The following is a 21,479-nucleotide window of genomic DNA, read 5'->3' as shown; positions in this document are numbered from 1 at the left end:
TTTTTTGACTGAACTATTTAACCCCGAATCCTGCATCCAACCACGTGTACAGTTTCCTTACCCCAAATCTATATCTAATATACATTATACATATGCCTGTTTCTCAGAATGGATCAACTTAACGTGCTTGTTCCTCCGCTTCGATTTGGCTGTATCCAGGAGAATCTCTACCGAGGAGGATATCCTCGAAAAGTCAACTTTCCGTTCTTGGAGAGCCTAAACCTAAAGACGATCATCTCTTTGACTCCCGAGCCAATTGACTCGACCACAGACGCAAATCTCGATGCTTTCGCTAAAGAACACTCAATCCGATTGGTTCACATTGAATGTGCCCAATCAGGAAAGGGAAAGAAACGTGGAGTTCCAATGGGATACACTGCTGTTCTAACAGCACTAGACCTCGTAATACATAACAAACATGCACCGGTATACATTCATTGTTTGAACGGAGGTCAGGTGACGAGCTTGATTGTGGCCTGTCTCCGTAAAGTCCAGTTTTGGTCGTCAATTGCGATCTTCAACGAGTTCATCAATTACACCACCAGCATTACCATCAACGATAGATCGTTCGTGGATGGATTTGAGGGGGAGATCGAGGTTGACGAGGATGACAGAGTGTGCTGGCTCTGGCAGGGCTTGGGCCGGGGCATCGCGAGCAGCCATCCGTCTATTAAATTCAAGGGCAAGAGCCTAAATTCTCTGGAAGAACAAACAGTAGGCGTTGGCGTTTAAGACTTTGTCGGGGCGGCAATTGGGCGTGACCCTTGCGTCGTCAAAATAGTACCAGCCTCGCTGACCAGCGCCATTCTTCTTTTGGACATAGGAAGTGTAGTGGCCGGTGGTGAGGTTTCCGTAATGATTAACCACTCCGTAGAGCTTGTATTTGAAAGGAGCCTCTTGTCCACGCGGTGGTAACTTTTGCAAGTACTCTTTTTCGGCGTTCACAGGTATGTTACTGGTTGCTGCAGTACTGCCAAAGTGAGAGCCAACCTTTGGCCAGTAGGAGGTCATGTCAAGAGTCTCTTCGACGGGATAATCGATAAATGTGTCGAGTTTTTGGAAACGCGCCCCGTTCATGCTAAACCTTTTGAAGTGTATGATGAGAATCAGAGGTAATCTCGTAATGACGATTTCCTTGGTCAGGCGGGTAAATTTCTTGCACGAGGGACAATGCCATTTGTTATTTCCATCTAGGAGTTCCTTTTCGGTGAAGAAATTCAAGCAGTCAAACAAATTGATACGTTTGCTATTGCTCAAAGGCACAGGAATAGGAAGTGAAAGTATCGAAAACGAGTTGAACGTCGTAGATGTGTGTTTACACACCAAGCACTGCAAGCGCGACAAGTATTGACCCTGGAAAGAATCGACAATTACTGAGAAGTTGAGCTTAAGATACCTCTCCCATTCTATGGTGGATGCAAGACGAATGGGGAGCAATTCTCTCGTTTTCTCTTCCTCCGCCGATAATTCCAACAGCGCGGCACGTTCCTCTGGGCTTTTGGCTTGTATCATGTTCAAGTCTTCGTGCAACGAGTCCAATATAAAGTTGAGAAATTCAATGCAATCTTGTTGATCTTTTGTTGCGAACTGTAGACCTGGCGAATACCCGCCAACAATTTTCTTGAAGCTCGAAGGAGTAAAATACTTTCCTTGGTTGCAAAACATGTCTTCTATCAATTTGACAAATGTAATGGTGACAGCTCCCTTGGTCCCTAGCCTATTTTCTTTATTGATGCGCTTTTTGAACGACGACAATTCCTCAAGCTTTCCTTCCGATGTTATAGCGAAGAAAAACTCTGTGAGCTGCGGCGTTGCCACCAAACACTGTAGGACGCAGTTCATGTAGCAAGAATTGCCCAAGTTTGTAAGCCCGGTCACTAGTTTTCCAAATTGATCCGACACTTTTGCTGTTGCTGAAGATTTTGAAGTGGCCATTGTGTAAGGATCTGGAACGTCTGGCACATCGAGTGACCGTTCTGGCAACTTTTGGCCCGTATTTGTTTGCTTCAGCATTTCCGAAAGGCCCTTCAGCAACGCCAGTTCCCTCACCGGCGCTTGATATGACGTCGAGGGCCTAGAAGAAGTGAATAAATTGTTCGAGTTAGCGATCTGAGGCAGATAATTTAATTGATGCTCCTTTGATCGAGGGGCTGAAAAGAAATCAGCGAAGTTGCGCAAATAATTGTCTTTTTTGGAGTCTACCGCCTGATCTGTGTTTTTTGTGGCATTTTTCGTGCTCTCGGAAGCCGAACTAACAATCGATTTATCCCCAAGCTTGTGGTGCCATTGACTCATGCCTCCATCAAGAATCAACGGGTACATCTTCAATCTGGAACTGATGTATTGGTTCTTCCAGATCAAAATGTCTATAAGATTTTTGAAAGGACTGTTCTTGGGGAGGCTGCTCTTATCCTCCAAGTACTTTAACGACCTGAACTTATCTATGCTAGGAAGGCCGTACCGCAAATTATATAAAACAACCACAGAATAAGTATGCCTATTTTTGAAGAGCTGGGACATTTCGTAGGGAAGGGCTTGGCTCAATTTCTGCTCCAAATCTGCGTCCGTGGCTTCAGGATTCTTTTTTAGGAGCTGACTGAGAAGCATCGGCGGTATATTCACCACATTCAGGAAATTCAAATGACTATAAGCAAATTCGTTTGGCGTGCGAAAGTCTAGAAGAAGACATTCCAGCGGATGCTCACGTACAAGAGAGTCGAGTTGCTCAACAGAGATAAAGTCCGAGTAACGGAGACCTACAGACCAGTTCTCACGACCATCCAACGTGGAAGACACAGAGTTCTCCTTCATACTGGAGAGAGATGCTTTGATTCGGGCAAGGGTCTCCTTTACACCCCTCAACGTAGCCAAGAGCTGTTGTGCCATGGCGACAGCCATCGTCGAATCCGAAGATGTCTCCAAGCAATACTGGGCCGACATTCCGGATGCCCGATAGCAGACATAGGCCATTGAGTAGTCGCAGTAGCCCAATTTGTCTAGTTTTCGAGTCTGGTGCTTGTACATTTCTAGTAGCGAGATGGCCACATTGATGATGTTGACCGGCTTTTTGTAGTATTCTATGATTTCGCCGGCAACGGCCTCGGCGGTGTGGTTGAGCGTTGCTATGTCTAGAAGACTTTCGAAGGACAATTGGTCTTCTGTGGTCATGGGAAGAGTTGATGAATCTATGTGGCGGTTGAAACCGGATCAGATGGAGAATGATAATATTTATAATTACAGGTATTGGAGTATAATGATGGTTTAAAGGAAGCACGTGATTTGCAATCTTTTTCGTGACGGTGTTGGTGTTTTAATGGATGATCTGTGGAATATGGGGTAGTACTTACTTGAAGGATTAGTGATAAGAGTAGATCAATAGGGAACATCGAGAATGTGCGAAGAGAACGGGAAATTTGTAAGCAATTTCGAGATTCGAGAGAATTTTAAGATTTCTTGTTTTGATCTTCTTTTTGTATTGAAAAACAGTCATTGCTTGAACGGTATCTCTATACTTTACTGAGTAACCCATATATTCCTCTATCTTCTTCTAGAAACACACAAAAGAACACTAAAAAATACAGTATACACGCTCCAAACAAGACAATTGCGTTAGTAAACCCCTCTTCTTCGAACTATACACACTTCTGCATCTCAAAACCGTCCGCTCCTTCCTTCAGTTGTGCTTTCATCGCATTCCCCACATTTCATACTTATGGAGACCAGAATCGTCATTTTGAGCGGTGGAACGGCCACAAATGATCTAGTCAACACCTTCAACGCGCTCTCGACGCAGATAAACTACGTCTTGCCCATTTCCGACAACGGAGGCTCGACGTCGGAGATCATCAGAGTCATCGGCGGGCCAGCAATAGGTGATATCCGTTCTAGACTCACACGACTCATTCCCGAACACCAGCTGGGCTTAAAAGATCTTCTCTCGTTCCGTCTCGACGCAGATCCGAAAATCGCACGGCTTCAATGGAACGAGATTGTCGAAGGGACCCATCAGTTGTGGTCCAACATCCCGCTCTCTACAAAGGAGATAGTGCGGTCGTTTTTGGTGCATGTCCATGTAGAATTGTTGAAACGGACTCGTATTTCTGTAGCTGCATCGATTAACAAAAGTTTCCGCTTCGAGTTGGCCAACGTCGGGAACCTCTTCTTGACCGCTGTGCGGCTCTTCATTGGGTCCTTGGACTCGGCCATCGAACTCTTTACCAAGGTGACCGACATCGACCACAAAATCGGCGTTTTGCCGTGTATAAACACCAACTTCACATACCACATCGGCGCGCTTTTGACCAATGGCGCCATCATCACGGGCCAGTCGCAGATCTCCCATCCCTCCTCTGTGAGCGACATATATCCGCCTCCAATCCATGAGACTCATCCACTGACACCCACGGATGTGCTTTCTGTCAACTCGGGAATCATCCTGACGCATCCGGTGTCGGAGGAATGGATCGAAAGCGATCTCGACATGTCACTATCGTCTGAAGAGGAAGGCAATGTTCCTCTGTACACGCATCCAGAGCTTAAGAAGTCACAATTGCACTTCACCAAAGATGAGAAAATCGAGCCTCTCAATTCGCCGATCTCTAGAGTGTTCTATATCTCTCCCTACGGCGAGGAGATCTGTCCTTCGGCGCAGACGAGAGTCACTACGGCTATTGCGAATGCTGATGTCGTTATTTATTCTATTGGTTCGTTGATGACAAGCATTGTGCCAATCATCATTCTTAAGGGTGTTGGCCGTGCCATTGCGCATCAACATGTGGGTTCCAAGAAGCTGATTTTGTTCTTGAACGGGTGCGAGGATCGGGAAACGCACGGCTTGGTCGCGTATGACTATATCCGGATTATTTGCGAGCTGGCACAATACTCGTTGGCAAAATCAGGCCACAAGAGAATTAAGGAGTGGAACAGATTTGTGACGCATTTGTTCTACATGGAAGATCCCAGGATCGAGGTGGACGTGCACAAGATCCTGAGCTTGGGGATTGAGTGCGTTCGGATCAAACGCCAAGCAACGAATGTGGACCGTTTCGATGCGCAAGATCTCCAGGAACATCTCAGAAACGTAGCATGTGTGTAGTCTCTAATCGTACCACATCTTGATAAGTTCTTCCGAGACCGCAGACGGAGTCAAAACACCCAAGTCTGTGATCAAAGCGGTGATGTACTCATGCGGAGTGAAGTCAATTAGCTGGATGTTGAGGAGACTGGTGTCGATTCCCAAATTTGTCTCTTCGTTTCCGCTTTGGATTTCTCTGGGCAAGTCATTGGGAGCTAGAGGGAACAAACGGACGAACTTATGCAGCTCGGTCACCACATAGAAAGGTTTGTTGTTTGCCTTGGCCAAGCATCCGATCTGGTACGAGCCAATATGATTGATGATGCCGCCGCTCTCGACCACACCTTCGGCACCTACAAGAATCTTATCTACTTTGTGCAACACATAGCCCACCGAGCTATCCACGATGACCTCCACGGGAATATCTGCCTGCTGGAGAATCTTGGCCATGTGGTAGCCCTTATTTGTGGGTCTAGCCTCCGTGACTATGACCTTGAATCTTTTTAGGTCTTCCTTTCTGGCCTTCACAAGAAGCTGCGAAACCACACGCGAGTACGAGTGGACCAAGATGGTATCGTCGTCCTTGACAAACGCCGCACCAAACTCGGCGGACTTCTCTCTCGACTCCTTGGCTCTCTGCACAAAGAGCTCACCGTTCTCCACCAAGTTGCGTTTGCACGACTCCCAGTCGCTGTACAAGTTGGTGTTACGCAACACGAAGCGCATGAACAAGTCGCAGCCTGCAGAAAGCGAGATGGCGTTGGAAATGGACAGCTTGAGCGTCTCGATGTTGGATCGGACGAGCTTGATGAGTTCCGATGAGGTGGCTGGCTGCTTCACGCGCAACATCGTCACGAGCGACTCGATGGCGGCCACGGGCATGGTCATGTCTTCGTCATCCTTCAAGAATTTGAGGTATGTTTCCTTGATATCGAAGTTGTCGTCGGCCATTGGGGAAGAAATGAGTATTGGTGGGATGAGTGGGAGTGTATGGAGAAGGCCTGAAAGCGAACAAAGGAGAGAGAGAATTGGGAGTTGAGAAAGGTCTCTGGAAAACAAAATTGAAAAAATTGAAAAATTGAAAACTTGAATGTGAGATTTCTGGGATCTCTCTACCGCAAATGATACAATCGTTGGGTTTCCAGTGGATCAGTGGATTCTCACTGGGTTATATAGAAGTACTGAAGAATGGAAGCACCCCGAAAAATAGGCGTTCCCAGAATTTTGTCAAACAAACCATTCCAGCTAAATTGTAGAACATACCAAAAACATTCACTTTTCATGTTCCTTTTCCCACAAAAATTTCTCCGTCCCAACCATTTTCCAACTTCCAAATCCCCAGATCCAATCCAACATATACCACTCCATAATGTCCCCCGTAGAACTCCTCCTCGACCACCAATTGAAATGGTGGATGCTCGTGCCCATCTCCGTGGCCATGGTGTTGGTCGGGTTGCTCCGTGAAAACCTCACCTTCCTCATGGCTCTGAAAGCGAAGCTTCCTTCGTTTCAGCTCGCCAGAGAACAGTATGTACAATCTTAGTCAATTCCCACCCGCGCGGCACTAACGAAAACAGAGACTTCTACAAGCGTTCGCAGAAGTTTAGGGAGAACCAGGCGGTTCTTTCCGCGGCCGAGTTCGAGGCCAGAAAAGCGACGTTGATGGCCGATCTCCAGGGCGACAGTTACCTCTCCGAACAGAGCAAGGCCACGGGCCCTGCGAACCCGTTCACCGACCCGGGAACAAATGACGCGCTTCTCGGAATGGTCAAGGGTAATCTCATGAACTTTGTGCCGCAGACGTTGATCTTGGCGTGGGTGAACTTCTTCTTCTCGGACTCCATAGTGATGAAGCTTCCATTCCCCTTGACCAGCGGATTTAAGGCGATGTTGCAGAGCGGCGTCAACACGCCGGACTTGGATGTGCGGTACGTGTCTGCCATTTCGTGGTACTTTGTCAATTTGGTCGGTCTTCGTCCCGTGTACTCGTTCATCATGAGCGACCCAGACAAGGCGCTGCAGCTAGTCAATAGCCAGCAGCAACAGACGCCAGTCATTTCTGGACCAGGCGCTCCTAAAATGGATAAGCTCTTCAAGGCTGAAGCCGAGAGCGTCCAGATCGTGCTCCACGAGCCCGTGTACACCAACATCGCCTCGAGGATGTTGAAGAAGTACGAGCGCAATTAGGTCAATCGTGGGTCTACAATACTACAATTTTTTATCTTTACTGATACGTGCAACCTACGGATGTTCACTCTTCCAACGGCGCCAACGGCGCCAACGGCCTCCTCGACAAGGCTTTTGTATGTATCGGCCCGAACGGAACCTTTCAACACAACAACGGGGCAACTAGATGCGATGCGATGCGATGCGGGCCAAGGGCCCCAGTGCCATTGTTATCGGTTCCAAAAAAAAAAACAAATGAATTTGCCGAGGAACTGTACAATCGGGTAAAGTCGATGGCGGATCTCCCCTCTTTTAGCGTCGCTTGGTAGCCGCCGCCGCCTCTGGATCCAGAACCTACCGAATGCGGTGCCGAGCGCGGGAACCTAAACATGTTACAATTTTTTTTTCCACAACACGAGCCACCGCTCCAACAACCAGTTTTTTTTTCTCTCCAAATTGATCCGTTTCGGATCGGCTCGTTCCATATTCATCCCTCACCCTTTATCATTGTTCCTCCAACTTCCGTCCTGCAGGGATGGGCCCTGGCCCGAGCATAGCACTTTGAAACATCACTCCCCACAGGAAACCCCACAGTCGGCACTAATTTGCGGTTGCAAATTCGGGTATATAAATGATGACAGCATCGCTAGCCCAGTTGATAGGCGGCACGAATATTTGTTCGATAAGGGTTTTTCGTTGAAAAATCGACTTTGTTACTCTTTTCCTCTTAGACACACTTAAACTAAAAGAAAGAATATAATGCCTATGAGTGTTTTGGCTCCGCCTGACGCGGACTACGTTTTCAACGCTCCGGAAGAAACGGGCGTTTCGTTCAAGGAAACGCTTCTCAAGCATTTACCCTTGAAGAACGTGGAGTTTGCAAGGCCGCTTGCGGGATCAGACGAGCAGGGCTACTCGCAGGTGTTCCGTAATTCGGCCACCAATGTCTTGAAAAAGAACCTCATGCCGCATTTGGATACGTACTATGCCTTGTGGAAGAACGCTGCGAAGGTGTTCCTGGACGATCCTGCGTTGGCCGCGCGCCCATATGACTATAAAACCGGTGTTTCGGAGCCTCGCTACGTTTCCGAGTCCTTTGCCGAGGTGGAGGCGAAGAAGACCGCGTTGGGTTCTGGTCTCCTCTATGTTCTTCGAAACAACCGGTTCAAGGATCCTGCTTGCGAGGTGCACCGCAAGATCGACACCCATGTAGAGGATGCGAAGCTGCACGATCAGAATAATCTCTCCTTCATATTGACTCTTTATCTGGAAAATCGTCCGGAGTGGGTGATCGCCGACTTGGCGTGTGTCTCCTACTCGATTACTAATACCGTATTGTATGACACCCTCGGTCCCTCGGCCTCGGAGTACATTTTGGCCTTGACAAAGTCTCCGGCCGTGGTGGCTTCGCACAAGAACGTGAAAACCCTCATTGATTTGAAGAAGAAGAGCGCGGGGAAGTTGGATGCTCTTATCTGTTTGATCAGCATGGATCCCTTGGATTGCCATTCCAGTGAGGAAGCTGCAAATATGAGGGCCGAGGCTGAAGAAGCTCAAATTGCCCTCTATGACTTGAACCAGATCTACAAGATCGGAGGCCTCTTCCCTGTTCCAGAGATCCCTCCTAAACCTGAAACCATCTACACAATCAGTTTCACCTCGGGCACAACTGGAAACTCACCCAAGGGTGTTGTTCTAAGCCACGAGAACGCATCCCTGGGCGTCACATTTGTCATGTGCATGGCTCCAGCGCTAGAGCACGATCTGGAGTACGCGTTTTTGCCTCTCGCTCACATCTTCCAGCGCCAGACCATCGCCTTCAATTTGTCAAAAGGAGGTATGTCGGGATTCCCGCAAATGAATGGAACTCCATTGACTCTTTTCGAGGACTTGAAGATTTTGAAGCCGAAACACATGGCAAATGTGCCTAGAGTCTACACCAAGTTAGAAGCAGCGCTTAAGAATGCCACTCTCTATTCTGACCTGACCATCAAAAGGAGTCTCTTCACCAAAATCATCAACGAGAAGTTGAGGCTCCAGAGCATTGCCGATAACAATCCAGGAAACCACTTCTTGTACGATAAATTGTTCTTGTCGAAAGTGAGACTGATGACTGGTTTCGACAACATGCACTTTTGTATCACAGGCCTGGCCCCCATTTCAACACTGACCCAGAAGTTCTTGCGTGCAGCTTTGAACGTGGGTTTCTGTCAAGGATATGGATTGACCGAGCTGTTTGCCGGTATGTGTTTTGGAATTCCGTACGAGGCTAATCCTGGAAGCTGCGGCGCTCCAGGTGTATGTTCAGACATCAGAGTTCGCGAGTTACCTGAGCTTGGGTACACTTTGGATAATCCTAATGGTCCAATGGGAGAATTGGAACTCCGGGGCCACCAGATTTTCCACTACTACTACAAGAACCAGGAAGAGACCGACAAAGCACTTCATGACGGGTGGTTTTCTACCGGTGACGTTGCAAGAATTGACCCCAAGACCGGCCGTCTCTACATTATTGATCGTGTGAAGAACTTCTTCAAGCTAGCACAGGGAGAGTACGTGACACCAGAAAAGGTCGAGAATGCATATCTTTCGGCAAACTCGATCCTCACGCAGTGTTTCGTACATGGAGAGTCGGTGCAGAACCATCTCGTGGCGGTTGTAGGAGTTGACCCAGAGAAAATCGTCCACTTTTTAACCAGCCAATGCAAAGCCAAGCGCTCAGACTTGAAGCTGGAGGAGGCCATCTTGAAGGTTGCCAACCAGAGAGAAAACCGCGCCAAACTCTTAAAGAAGCTCAATGCCAACATGAAGGGCCTCGCCGGGTTCGAATTGGTGCAAAACCTCTACTTGGAGTTTGAGCCTTTGCGTCTTGACAGAGACGTCATCACCCCCACCGTGAAGATCCGGAGACCCATTGCCGCCAAGTTCTTTGCCGAGCAAATCAAGAACATGTACGACGAGTCGAGATTGTTGCCTTCAACCAAATTATAAGTCCACCCATTCGGAACTGATCTAGCACCCATACATACAAGGTGCAGCTTACATAATAAACCACCATTTACAAGAACACCTTAGTAAAAAATAAAACTCCACTAGCCTAATCTCCACTTTATTTTTCATTTATTTCCCAACCATGTCAATTTTCCTCTTCCTTTCCCCAGATTTCCCTCTGTCGTGCGCGGCATCTATCCCTCTACTAAATACACATCCTTCATGTAACCAGACCATTTTGCAAGAAGTAACTATCAGCACAAATGGTATGTACCAATCAAAACTCGATATTCCCCGCCATTCCCCACCATTACTAACCCCCAGAGTACTATAGCGACATCTTCCACGCAGTCGAAAGATGCACAGGACCTCTCGCTTATCGCATCTCATTCTCACATCTCCGGATTGGGTTTGGACGATAACGGCGTGCCGAAGGAGTGTGCGCAGGGCATGGTCGGCCAGCTCAAGGCCAGAAAAGCCGCCGGGCTCATTTTGAAGCTCGTCCAGGCGGGCCGTATTGCAGGAAGAGCCGTATTGATTGCAGGCCCTCCATCCACAGGTAAAACGGCCATTGCGATGGGTTTGTCGCAGAGTTTGGGCCAGGACGTGCCCTTCACCACCATCACAGGCTCCGAGATCTACTCGTTGGACTTGTCCAAGACCGAGTCCTTGACGCAAGCGTTCAGAAAGTCCATCGGCATCAAGATCAAGGAGGAGACAGAAATCATCGAGGGTGAAGTCGTAGAAATCCAGATCGACCGCTCCATCACCGGCGGCCACAAGCAGGGTAAGCTCACAATCAAGACCACCGACATGGAGACCATCTACGAGTTGGGTAACAAGATGATCGAGGGCTTGACCAAGGAGAAGGTGTTGGCCGGTGATGTCATTCTGATTGACAAAGCTTCTGGAAAGATCACCAAGTTGGGTAAGTCGTTCACGAGGGCCAGAGACTACGACGCCATGGGGCCAGAGACGAAATTTGTCCAGTGTCCAGAGGGCGAGTTGCAGACCAGAAAGGAGGTGGTCCACACGGTGTCCTTGCACGAGATCGATGTCATCAACTCCAGACAACAGGGCTTCTTGGCCTTGTTCTCGGGAGACACCGGTGAGATCAGATCTGAGGTCCGTGATCAAATCAATACCAAGGTGGCCGAGTGGAAAGAAGAGGGCAAAGCCGAGATTGTTCCCGGTGTGCTTTTCATCGATGAGGTGCACATGTTGGATGTCGAGTGTTTCTCTTTCATAAATCGTGCCTTGGAAGACGACTTCGCTCCAATTGTGGTGATGGCTACCAACAGAGGTGTGTCCCAGGCCCGTGGTACCAACTACAAGTCTCCACACGGAATCTCGTTGGATTTGTTGGACAGATCCGTGATCATACACACAGCTGCCTACTCGCAAGATGAGCTCAGAACCATCTTGTCCATCAGAGCATCCGAGGAAGAGGTCGACTTGTCAGCAGACGCATTGGCATTGTTGACCAAAATTGGACAAGAAACGAGTTTGAGATACGCATCCAACTTGATTTCCGTGTCTCAGCAGATTGCTTTGAAGAGAAGAGCCGAGGAGGTGGACTTGGCTGACGTCAAGAGAGCGTACTCTCTTTTCTTGGACTCTGGTCGCTCTGTCAAGTTTGTCACAGAGTACTCGGGTAAGTTTATGGACGAAAATGGAGCCATGAACCTTACGCTTGTTGAAAACGATGATAAGATGCAAACTGATTAGAACTAATTGCGGTGTAAAAGGGAGGATTCCCCAACTAGAATGGCGCCCCGAACCCTTCTCGACTTGAATAGCTATAGGCTGAAAAACTGACTACTTTCCTGAAACTTTTATTTGTAGATTCTTTGCTTTTTCTCTTACTCAACGGTACTATTTCATTTTCTCGTGTGTTTGCTACCTCTACTCCTACTCGTGAATTTGAGACTTCAACTCTTACTCGTAGCTTCGATACTTTCACTCTTACTCGTAGATTTCTGTATTTCTTTATATCTGTGTTTCTTTCTTTTACTCTTCTTGCTCGATTCTAGTGGTGGGCTAGGCTCCCTTGGTGTTCAAGATCAAGGCAATAATCAAACCATACAACCCCAACACCTCGGCGAAAATAAGAATCAACACAATTCCCACAAACAATCTGGGCTGGTGCATGTACTGTCTCACACCCTCATCTCCAACGATTCCAATAGCGTACCCGGAAGCCATACATGCAAAGCCGACCGACAAACCGCATGCCAAATGCATAATTCCCTTGAACAACGAGTACTCCTCGGCAGGATTCAATCCTCCCGCAATGAGCACAGACACCACAAGGCCGTAAACGGAAAGAATACCCGACAACACCACGGGAATTAACGATTTCATGATGAGTTCAGGCTTGAACGAACCAATACCGGCAATACCGATACCGGACTTGGCCGAGCCAATGGCGGCTCCAACACACGATAATATCATGGACGATGCGCATCCTGCAAGACCTAGGAAAGGGGCGAAGAAGGGCGCTAAGTCTGTGCTTTCACTCATGGTTGATGGATGGAGGGTTATCAATTTATTAACGTGAGTTTATCGAGCGGGGTCGTGCGGGCCTCAGAAAGGTTGATTTGGGGGTGGAAAACAAAAATGGGCGGGGTGAATGTTTGAATTTGGTCTATGAGTGAACTGTGATTTTGCACAATTGTTTCGATTTTGCAGAAGCTTTTTGTTCCGTGTCTTTATCTCTATCTCTATCTCTACAGTATAATGTATAGAGTCTGGTTCCTGCAGTACCTCCAACAACATAAACAATACACTTCCACAAATGATAGCCAAAAACCATTATAGCAAGATCCTGCTCTCCAAACAGGAACTCACCAAAGTGTACAAGACCCTCAAACAAGAGGCTGAAACGAAATTGCTCCTACATCTCCCGAACTGCAGCACCGATGACCCATACAGAATAGACGTAGAAAATGTCCTCCAGGAACACCTATCCGAGGTTCTTGAGAGCGCAAAACTTGCCCTTATTGTAGACGGAGTAGATCTCGAGAAGGAGAACGTCTCGATCGAGGACTTTTTGGCCGTGGAGCCCCATATAGGAACCGTGCCCTATGATCCAAGCATCAACTTGCAATTGCGGTTGATTCTACAGAAGGTCGAGGCCAAAACACATCAGGTCACTCGGCTCCGGCGCGAGCTTCCGTTCCAGGCCAGAGACGCCTATGAGCAATTGGTAGCTTCCGCTGACCGTGAGTACTCTGCCATACTTGAGAAGGCAGACCTTGGGGCCGCGGATGAGGTTGATATTGTAGACGAAGCGCTGATTTTGAAAGACTATAGTTCAGCAATCGATAATTTGTGCGAGGTGAGGAAACTACTTCCGATGCAGCAACAACGGGTCAGCTCATATAACCAGGTGATCGACTTTCTAGCCAATCTCTACGAAGCACAGAAGACCGAGGTATGAGACTTTCTGCACTAACTAATTAAAGCAATTTTCAGTGGACTGATTGGGAGAAAAAAAAATCATATGTTTTTATGTGAGTTTTATGGTTGGGGATCTTTACCTGTGTACACCCATCCACCACTATCTACAAGCGGATGTCACGAAACAAAGAAAAGGCGCAGTCAGCGCTCAATCGCTACTACGAGGATAAAATCAAGGACAATGATCTCGTTGTCGATGTCAATAACCGGCCCTCGCGCACACAAGCTGTCACACTGCTAAGAGCTGCAGAGGCATACCGAAAGGCAGTCATCGGCGAGTTTCTGGCGAAACTCTCGGAGATAAACAATCCCCTCGCCGATGAGGACGAAATCAGAGCTCTAAACGCCGCAATCACAAAGCTTGATAAGGAGAAGATGGCATGGGAATATAGGATAGCTCTGCTCGGTGGGAATGGCCGTAGACAACAAGACCGTAGAGTTGGAATTAATGTCAATGGAACATGGTTCTATGGACGCGGTAAGGAGCTACCCGAGGCGCAGATTTCCAGCACACAAAGCGCCAAAAAAGAGGAGTCTTCTACGCTATATCCAATCACCTACTACGGCAACCAACCTCTGATACCAAGAACAAGCGCATCAGAAGTACTCGAAGAGATAGAACTACATCTCAAAAACGGAGGAAAGACTGAGCTGGTCCAGAAGGACAAATTCACCAACGCTGATGTCGAGAAATGGCTAGTGGAGAAACGAAAGAAAGAGCTTCTTTCCAAACTCAAGGGCATGATGTAAATGAATGAATAATAATTTTACGATTAACAATCAAAAATAAAGAATTAACTTTATAAATTCCATTCCACATTTCTCGATTTCTCAGTGTCTAATATTGACCTCGTATTTACAATTCAGCCCAAAGCGGTAATAGACAAACAGACATGTTTACTCTTGTCTCTCAGATCAATACACACAAACTCACCCATATTCACCAATTCAACCGCCGTGGCCTCCAAACACTTCCATAAACATGAGCATTCATTTGCGGTCGCCATTGGCCAACACCAACAAGACAAATACAGACCTCAGTCCATACAAGGACAAGAAAGGGTCATCAGATTTGGACCAACTCGCATGGGAACTCAAAATCGCCGAGCTTTCTCCCAAAAAAAACGCATTCCGCCCAACGTTCGAGACGGAATCGGCAATCATCTCAAGCTTCAAAAGCCCGAACTCCAGAAGATCGCCTTTTGTTTCTGGACTGGATCACACAGACAAAAGCGCCTCATCTCCCATTAAAGCAGACAAGTCGGCCGGATACGAATACCTCTGTCGAGTGCAGGCCATCAAACAATGGCTCGAGACTGTGCTACAGATAGAAATCAAGCAGAGCCCGCTAGAACTCATCAGTTACATCCGCAATGGAATCTACCTAGCCATGTTGGCTAACAAGTACTTGCCAAGTAAACGTAGCATATATACCAACGATTCGAAGCTAGATTTCCGCCACACTGAGAACATAAATAGCTTTTTCCGCCTTCTCAAGTATTTGGATGTGCCTCAGTTATTCTTCTTCGAGCTCACGGATCTTTTCGATGGTAAGGATATTCCCAAGGTGTGGTACTGTCTTCATGCATTGAGCTACAAAATCCACATGGTGAGTCCAGAGAGCGCACTCATACAGAATCTTGTCGGTGCTGTCGAGTTCCTGGCATCTGATGTGGCCACTGCTAATCGCATACTAATGGGCCGCCAGCTTCCCGGTTTTTCCAGCATCGACATCAGTTGCTTCAGCTCGCCCGTCAAAAATAGCTTCATGAACAAGGCGCTCAATTTGCATTCTCCCACGAAACCTTCACTCACTCCAATTCCTAAGGCGGACGATACCTTAAAGTTCGACACTAAAAAATGGAACCTGAATTTCGATAAAGATTCCAATTCTATTGATACCCCATCGAAGCCATCAAATCAGAAAGTCGCTCGTAAGCTATTCGACGAATACAGTAGCCTGCCTTCGCAAAATATCACTGTGAAGCCCCAATCCACAAGTTTGCAAACACACTCCAGCGATGTGGTCTACTTGCAAGCCTTGTCCAGAGGATCTTTGCTTAGATACAAAATGTTTGTTGACAAGATTATGTTAAGATCTTTCGCTCCAGAGCTCGAACAGTTCGTGTCAATAGTGAGGGGATACCTAGCGAGAAAAAGAACAGTTCACAAACATCGTGGAGATGTGGAGCTTTTCAAAACCGACATCATTTACTTGCAGGCTATTGCGAGAGGAGTTTTGTTACGGTCATCCTCAAGGTTTGATGACAACTCTCTGCGCATGAACCAATTCAAAGCCATAATTCGCGGCCAAAATCTCCGCCATGAAGTGGGCAAAATCGCTGCAGTTTGCAAGGCTGAGGAAAAGCAGATAGTTCTCTTGCAGAGCATCATTCGTAGGAAAACAAAGGAGCGCTTGGTTTCCCTTACTCTCAATAACATAGATATTGTGAACCTGATGGCCATCTCACTCCAGAGTTTGGCGCGTGGTGTGATCTCTCGCAGAGGAACCAATTGCTTCAAGGCTTTCGATCATGATCAAGCGCCGCTTATTTTCTTGCAAGCCATTTCAAGAGGAGCTCTTGCAAGAAATAGGGTTCGGAACATTCTCAGACAATCATACCATTCTTTCCGTGAGATTGTTGACTTCCAGGCAGTAGCTCGTGGTGCTATCTTGAGAACAAAGCTTTGTAATTCTGTCCTAGTTTCTCTTATTGATGAAGACCCAAAAATGAATTTGTTGTTTGCTAAGGTCAGGGGAAACAATGCCCGCAAAGAATACAATCAAACTCAAGTGGAATTGCTCCAATCAACAGATTCTTTTATAAAGGTTCAGGCACAGTTTAGAGGTGTTTTGCTCAGATTTATTGTTGAGGAAAGACTAGAATATCTCTACAATCCAGATTGCATATTTTCCATCATGTCTTTGCAGTCGGCTATACGAGCCAGTAAAGTGCGTAGATCCGTCCGGGCCATGACTGATTATTACCATGAGAACGAAGAGAAAGTCAGGATTGCACAGCGTTTGTTGCAAAGAGCTTTTGCCCGTAATGCTTACAAATCGTTGGTGAATACTAAAAACCCGCCCATTTCTGTGATCAGAAGATTTTCGCATCTTCTCTTCAATCAAAACTTCGACTTGGCCGAAGATTTGCGCTTGAATCAAGCCAAAGATCAAATGATCGACCTCTGCAAACAAAATGAAGATTTGGAGCATCAAATTGACAACCTAGACATCAAATTGGGACTTCTAGACAAGAATTTGATTTCAGCTGACGAGTTTGTCAAACAGGAACCAAAATTTTCTGTAATTAAGCCAGTGAGCAAAGCTGTCTCTACTCCTTACAAGACAGCGTCTCTTACCAATTCCTCAAAGCAGAGATTGGAAATATATCAATCCCTCTTTTACATTTTGCAAACAAATCCAATTTACTTCTCGAGATATTTGAAATCAATGCGCCTTCATGATGAAGATTTGAGTTCTGATTTTGTGAATCTTATCATGTGCCTCTTTCCGTCCAGAAATGATGCAAAGTCCGAATCCGTGCGCGAAGAGTATTACTTTGTGAAATTTATTTGCGCGGTAATGAAGGTAGACTTCACTTTTTGCTCTCATAATATTGCTGATATTACAAAGATCAAGTGCTCATACTGGATTAAATTCTTTCTCAAATATAACAACCACACTAAGAATAGGAAGCTCTTAGTTGGTATATTTGGCAAGCTCCTCAAACTGTTGTGGGAAGACAATGAGGTGTCATTCGAATCTGATCCATCTGTCATCTATTCCCAAATTCGGGAGAGAGAACTCAAAGTGCATGGCTCCTCTGAGAAGCATGAGAAAATAGTTGCAAGCGATGCAATTGCTGAAGACGATGTGTCTGACAAATTTGTGCAGAACTTGATGCAATTACGAGATGCAACCTCCGACTTCCTTGGTCTTTTCCAGAGTAGTATCCCAAATATGCCAAACTTTGTCAGATTGATTGCAAAAAACGTCTACAACTCTTCGAGGATGAACTTCCCTGAGCATCCAGAGCAAATGCATCTATCAGTGGCAGGTGTAGTCGTGGTGAAACACTACATCTCAACAGTTTTGCACTCGCCGCAACTTTACGGATTTCAAAAAAATTCTCATGAATCTAGCTTTGGCTCGGAGAACTTCATTCACTTGAGCAGAGTCTTACTTCAAATGTTCTCCATGAAACCCTTCAAAGATAACTTTTTGAAGCCATTGAATGACTTTGTCGTCTCTCATCAAAATACTATCAAGATGATTATTCGAGAAATCATTGATATTAATGATGCGGATACAGTCTATGCGGTAAACGATTTCAAAGATCTTGTGTCGACTGAGAAGCCAATGCTTAAATTCAGTGTGAGAGATATGATTACGATTGATAGAACTGTGACAGATAATCTCTCTATTTTTGCACCCAATCTGGATGACTTGTTGCATGAAGTGGTCGCCCGATTGAATGAGGTTTTGAATAGTACCAAAGACTTCGTCCAACTCGCCGAGTTGGGAGAGTATCCACTTACTCTTGTCCCAGCAAGTAATGTGGATACAATTGATGAGAGCAAGAAGAAGATGCTTTTATCCCAAGCCAAGTATTATTTGCTTTTCTTGATAAGTGCGCAAGATGGAGATAATCTCCTTGAAATGCTCATTCAAGGAATCACGCCTTCTCATGAGAAGAGATTCGAGGCTATTTGGGCGTCAGAGGCTGAGACAAGGATTCAAGTGAATTCACTGCTTGACAATGGACCTCTTGCCAGTGTTCCGGCTGAAATGACCTTAAGCGAACTCAAGCAAAAGCTCCTACAAATTTTGATTCAGCTCGAAAACATGGGAGAGATTTCCCGCAGAAACTCGTATCAAGATCTTATAAATCTTTTGGTTCTCGATATGAAAACAAGAAACCTCCAGCGTGAATTCACCAAAAACCAGCTACACTTTGCTAATGATACAATTGCAAAGCTACAAAAGAAAAACAAAGCTTTGGAGAAACAATTGTCTGACTACAACAGCCACATCGATAGCATGCTTGAGTCTCTACAGCTGAGACCAAAAGAGAAGAAGTTTCTCAACATAATCCCAGTGTTCAGCAAGCAGTACTTCTATTATCGTCAGCTAAAGAAGAATAATTGTCTTCCAAAATTCGGCTCATACAAAATCTCAGCAAAGAAATTGTTGGACCAAACTGTCATCACAAAGATTAGTCCAGAATTCTACAAAAAAGTTGCAGGATCAACAAAGTTGGAATTCAAGTTCAGTTGCCACAAGGTGGGTATTTTCACACTTGAAGCTGCGGTTTCGTCTGTAAACATTCCCGGAGCTTGTCAGATTGTCACATTAGACAACATTCTCGATAGACAACAAGAAAAGATCAAGGACTGGCCGTTATTCGACAAAATGGTTACTTTCCATACAGACAATTTGGCGACAATGATCTTTAAGCATTTCTACGAGGTTGGCTTGAAGTAGGCACTGTTTATATGCATCTAGAAATAAATTTAGTATGAACTTCAATCACTTGACTTCGAAGAGCTCTCGCATTTGCAGATTCTCTCCTCTAAATTCTGAATTTTAGCGTCTTTTTTGTCATTAAGTTCGATTAAGCGAGAAATCTGGGACTCGAGATTTGACACAAGACCAGCAAGTTTATCAACGGTCTCACGCAAAGTTGCCGGTTGAGCAGAGACTGGCTTCTCCAGCTTTTCAGTCTTTGTAGCAGGTGGCAGTATCTCGTTTTTTTTCTCAGGGATCTCAGCGCTCTTGGCTACTGATTCTTGTTTCGAGCTTTCGACAGGCTTCGTTACTACTGGTTCTGGTGTTCTCGACTTCTGTGACAGAGGAACTTCTTTTTCTGTTGCCTTTATCACGGGCTTTTTGACCTCTGTCCATTCCGATTCATCGTCATCGGATGGTTCCTTTGCTTGTTCGTCAGCCTCGTTATTGACTTTCTCAAGAAGTGACTCAACCTTCTGGGAGCTTTTGAAGGCATCATCAATTGACTTAGGGGGTTGGTAAACCTCTTTCTGTACTTCTGGAGTGACACTTTTTTTAGCAACTTCAGTTTTTACCTCAGGAGTCTTTTGCTCCGGGGTTTGCTTAGTGACGGTCTCCTTGCTTACTGGTTTGACATCGCTAGGTTTAGTGTACTCAGAAGCACTTCCTTCGAATAATTGTCTCATTTTAATCAAAACAGGGCTTGTCACTGTTTTTCCGGCAAACCATTCCTCAGCGGTGAGCGCAGGCTTATCAGAGGGGGCGTCAGGGTAAATATCCTCCTGGAACAATTCAGACTTACGTGGAACAATAAAAGAAATTGGCTCAACCGAATGGTCGTTGACTGTTTTAAACGACCTCAAAATTTCGTTCTCTCTCATGTTCACATACATTTTAGGAGTCGCAGCAAATCCTCTTTGCGCGTCAGTGGATGCGTATTGAGACAACTCAAAGAGATTGTCGTTGCCAAATTCATAATAACGAATGTTTCCGTCACCTTTGCCAGCAAGGTACAAAATTGAGGTGGATTCGTCGAAAATAGGGATCAAGACACCGGAAGATGAATCAATCACCAAGAAACCATCGATTGGACCTTTAGCCAAGTCATTCACGTCCCAAATACCAACTTGTCTGTCGGACAATCTGGAAAATCCAGTGGTACAGATTCGATCTGAGTCACCAAGCCACACAACACGAGAAGGTTTGGCGCCAGTGTGACCGGCGGCTTCTGAGATCACTTCTCTCGTGGTGAGGTCCCATATTCTGATTTTCTTGTCTCTCGAAGTTGTTGCAAGGAGCTGACCGTTGTAATTGAATGCGAACGAGGTGACCAAATCGGGGTGTTGCAAAGTAAACTCAGCTTCTCCAGTCTGAACGTTCCAGAATTTGACAGAGTAGTCAATTGAGCTCGAAACAAGAACATCCTTGGCACATGGGTGGAAGGCTACGTGTCCCACTTTTCTGGAGTGGCCCGTAAGGGTCTTGACCGGCTCCAAGATATCTTTAATGTTGTCGTTGTCATCTCTGTAATTGTGGAAAGAGTAATCCTCAGGAATCTCCCAAACGAAAATGTTACCATCGTCAGAGCAACTGGCTATGATTTGTGGGTTAAATGGATCGAACGCAGTATCCAAGACAGGACCCTTGTGTCCACGGAAGAGGGATACAGTATCCGGTGCTTTACCCACCTCGGTCAATGGGATGACGGCAAAGGCACCGCCTCCCGAAGAGTCCCAGTTGACAGAGAGATACTTGCCGTTTGTCTGGATGATATTGGAATCCCAGGCGTTTTTTGTGATCTTGAGGTTCTCAAAACATAACTCTTTCTTGCTGGCTTGGCCAAACACATGTCTGTATTTCGACGCTCTGACAAATTTTCCACTTCCGGTTAGTTGCGCGGGTTGGTTTTTGATGCAATTGGCTGAACATACCTCATTGTTTCTGTGATACTACAAGAAGTTGTGGTTGTTGATAGGCAAGATCATGTATATAGTTGATGAACCAGCGCCTAAAAATCCATATACCTTACTTAGTCTAAGAATAAAGAGGCAGACGTGAAAAGACGCGACAAGGATATTTTTTGAAAATAGGCTGCATCCGGGCAAGAATTGTGGTTTTGGTTGAAATTTGTCAAAAATTCTTTGGTTTGTTTGATTAGTCAAGTGGTATCAGTCAGAGCTAAGCTGTAGGAGAAGAAATCAGAACAGAGCACCATTAGTTACAATCCGTAATTTTTTTTTTAGTCTTCCCAAATGAAATATTGAAGCTTATTGG

The 21,479-nt window shown here is 46.0% G+C and overlaps 12 protein-coding genes across 12 annotated transcripts; 8 read left to right on the top strand and 4 right to left on the bottom strand.

Annotated features, from left to right (window-relative positions):
* Window positions 1–108: 108 nt before the first annotated feature.
* Window positions 109–732, top strand: PUMCH_000792 (uncharacterized protein; the record flags this gene model as incomplete). The annotated part of the gene is made up of 1 exon (XM_063019867.1): window positions 109–732. One exon carries the CDS (start codon window positions 109–111, stop codon window positions 730–732), a length of 624 nt encoding a protein of 207 aa, XP_062875937.1.
* On the bottom strand, window positions 691–3,168 carry PUMCH_000791 (uncharacterized protein; the record flags this gene model as incomplete). The annotated part of the gene is made up of 1 exon (XM_063019866.1): window positions 691–3,168. One exon carries the CDS (start codon window positions 3,166–3,168, stop codon window positions 691–693), a length of 2,478 nt encoding a protein of 825 aa, XP_062875936.1.
* A 544-nt stretch (window positions 3,169–3,712) lies between these two features.
* Window positions 3,713–5,095, top strand: PUMCH_000790 (uncharacterized protein; the record flags this gene model as incomplete). Its single annotated transcript, XM_063019865.1, has 1 exon — window positions 3,713–5,095. One exon carries the CDS (start codon window positions 3,713–3,715, stop codon window positions 5,093–5,095), a length of 1,383 nt encoding a protein of 460 aa, XP_062875935.1.
* A 3-nt stretch (window positions 5,096–5,098) lies between these two features.
* Window positions 5,099–6,025, bottom strand: PUMCH_000789 (uncharacterized protein; the record flags this gene model as incomplete). The annotated part of the gene is made up of 1 exon (XM_063019864.1): window positions 5,099–6,025. One exon carries the CDS (start codon window positions 6,023–6,025, stop codon window positions 5,099–5,101), a length of 927 nt encoding a protein of 308 aa, XP_062875934.1.
* A 711-nt stretch (window positions 6,026–6,736) lies between these two features.
* PUMCH_000788 (uncharacterized protein) lies at window positions 6,737–7,261 on the top strand (the record flags this gene model as incomplete). Its single annotated transcript, XM_063019863.1, has 1 exon — window positions 6,737–7,261. The coding sequence occupies one exon, from the start codon at window positions 6,737–6,739 to the stop codon at window positions 7,259–7,261; it is 525 nt and encodes a 174-aa protein (XP_062875933.1).
* A 738-nt stretch (window positions 7,262–7,999) lies between these two features.
* On the top strand, window positions 8,000–10,231 carry PUMCH_000787 (uncharacterized protein; the record flags this gene model as incomplete). The annotated part of the gene is made up of 1 exon (XM_063019862.1): window positions 8,000–10,231. The coding sequence occupies one exon, from the start codon at window positions 8,000–8,002 to the stop codon at window positions 10,229–10,231; it is 2,232 nt and encodes a 743-aa protein (XP_062875932.1).
* Window positions 10,232–10,681: 450 nt separating this feature from the next.
* Window positions 10,682–11,959, top strand: PUMCH_000786 (uncharacterized protein; the record flags this gene model as incomplete). Its single annotated transcript, XM_063019861.1, has 1 exon — window positions 10,682–11,959. One exon carries the CDS (start codon window positions 10,682–10,684, stop codon window positions 11,957–11,959), a length of 1,278 nt encoding a protein of 425 aa, XP_062875931.1.
* Window positions 11,960–12,271: 312 nt separating this feature from the next.
* PUMCH_000785 (uncharacterized protein) lies at window positions 12,272–12,754 on the bottom strand (the record flags this gene model as incomplete). Its single annotated transcript, XM_063019860.1, has 1 exon — window positions 12,272–12,754. The coding sequence occupies one exon, from the start codon at window positions 12,752–12,754 to the stop codon at window positions 12,272–12,274; it is 483 nt and encodes a 160-aa protein (XP_062875930.1).
* A 274-nt stretch (window positions 12,755–13,028) lies between these two features.
* On the top strand, window positions 13,029–13,673 carry PUMCH_000784 (uncharacterized protein; the record flags this gene model as incomplete). The annotated part of the gene is made up of 1 exon (XM_063019859.1): window positions 13,029–13,673. One exon carries the CDS (start codon window positions 13,029–13,031, stop codon window positions 13,671–13,673), a length of 645 nt encoding a protein of 214 aa, XP_062875929.1.
* A 134-nt stretch (window positions 13,674–13,807) lies between these two features.
* Window positions 13,808–14,443, top strand: PUMCH_000783 (uncharacterized protein; the record flags this gene model as incomplete). Its single annotated transcript, XM_063019858.1, has 1 exon — window positions 13,808–14,443. The coding sequence occupies one exon, from the start codon at window positions 13,808–13,810 to the stop codon at window positions 14,441–14,443; it is 636 nt and encodes a 211-aa protein (XP_062875928.1).
* A 232-nt stretch (window positions 14,444–14,675) lies between these two features.
* On the top strand, window positions 14,676–19,181 carry PUMCH_000782 (uncharacterized protein; the record flags this gene model as incomplete). Its single annotated transcript, XM_063019857.1, has 1 exon — window positions 14,676–19,181. The coding sequence occupies one exon, from the start codon at window positions 14,676–14,678 to the stop codon at window positions 19,179–19,181; it is 4,506 nt and encodes a 1,501-aa protein (XP_062875927.1).
* A 1,258-nt stretch (window positions 19,182–20,439) lies between these two features.
* Window positions 20,440–20,628, bottom strand: PUMCH_000781 (uncharacterized protein; the record flags this gene model as incomplete). The annotated part of the gene is made up of 1 exon (XM_063019856.1): window positions 20,440–20,628. The coding sequence occupies one exon, from the start codon at window positions 20,626–20,628 to the stop codon at window positions 20,440–20,442; it is 189 nt and encodes a 62-aa protein (XP_062875926.1).
* Window positions 20,629–21,479: the final 851 nt, after the last annotated feature.

The sequence above is a fragment of the Australozyma saopauloensis genome, chromosome 1 (assembly GCF_035610405.1).
Source record: "Australozyma saopauloensis chromosome 1, complete sequence".
Classification (NCBI taxonomy): Eukaryota; Fungi; Ascomycota; class Pichiomycetes; order Serinales; family Metschnikowiaceae; genus Australozyma; species Australozyma saopauloensis.
This window is presented reverse-complemented; position numbering and strand designations above follow the sequence as displayed.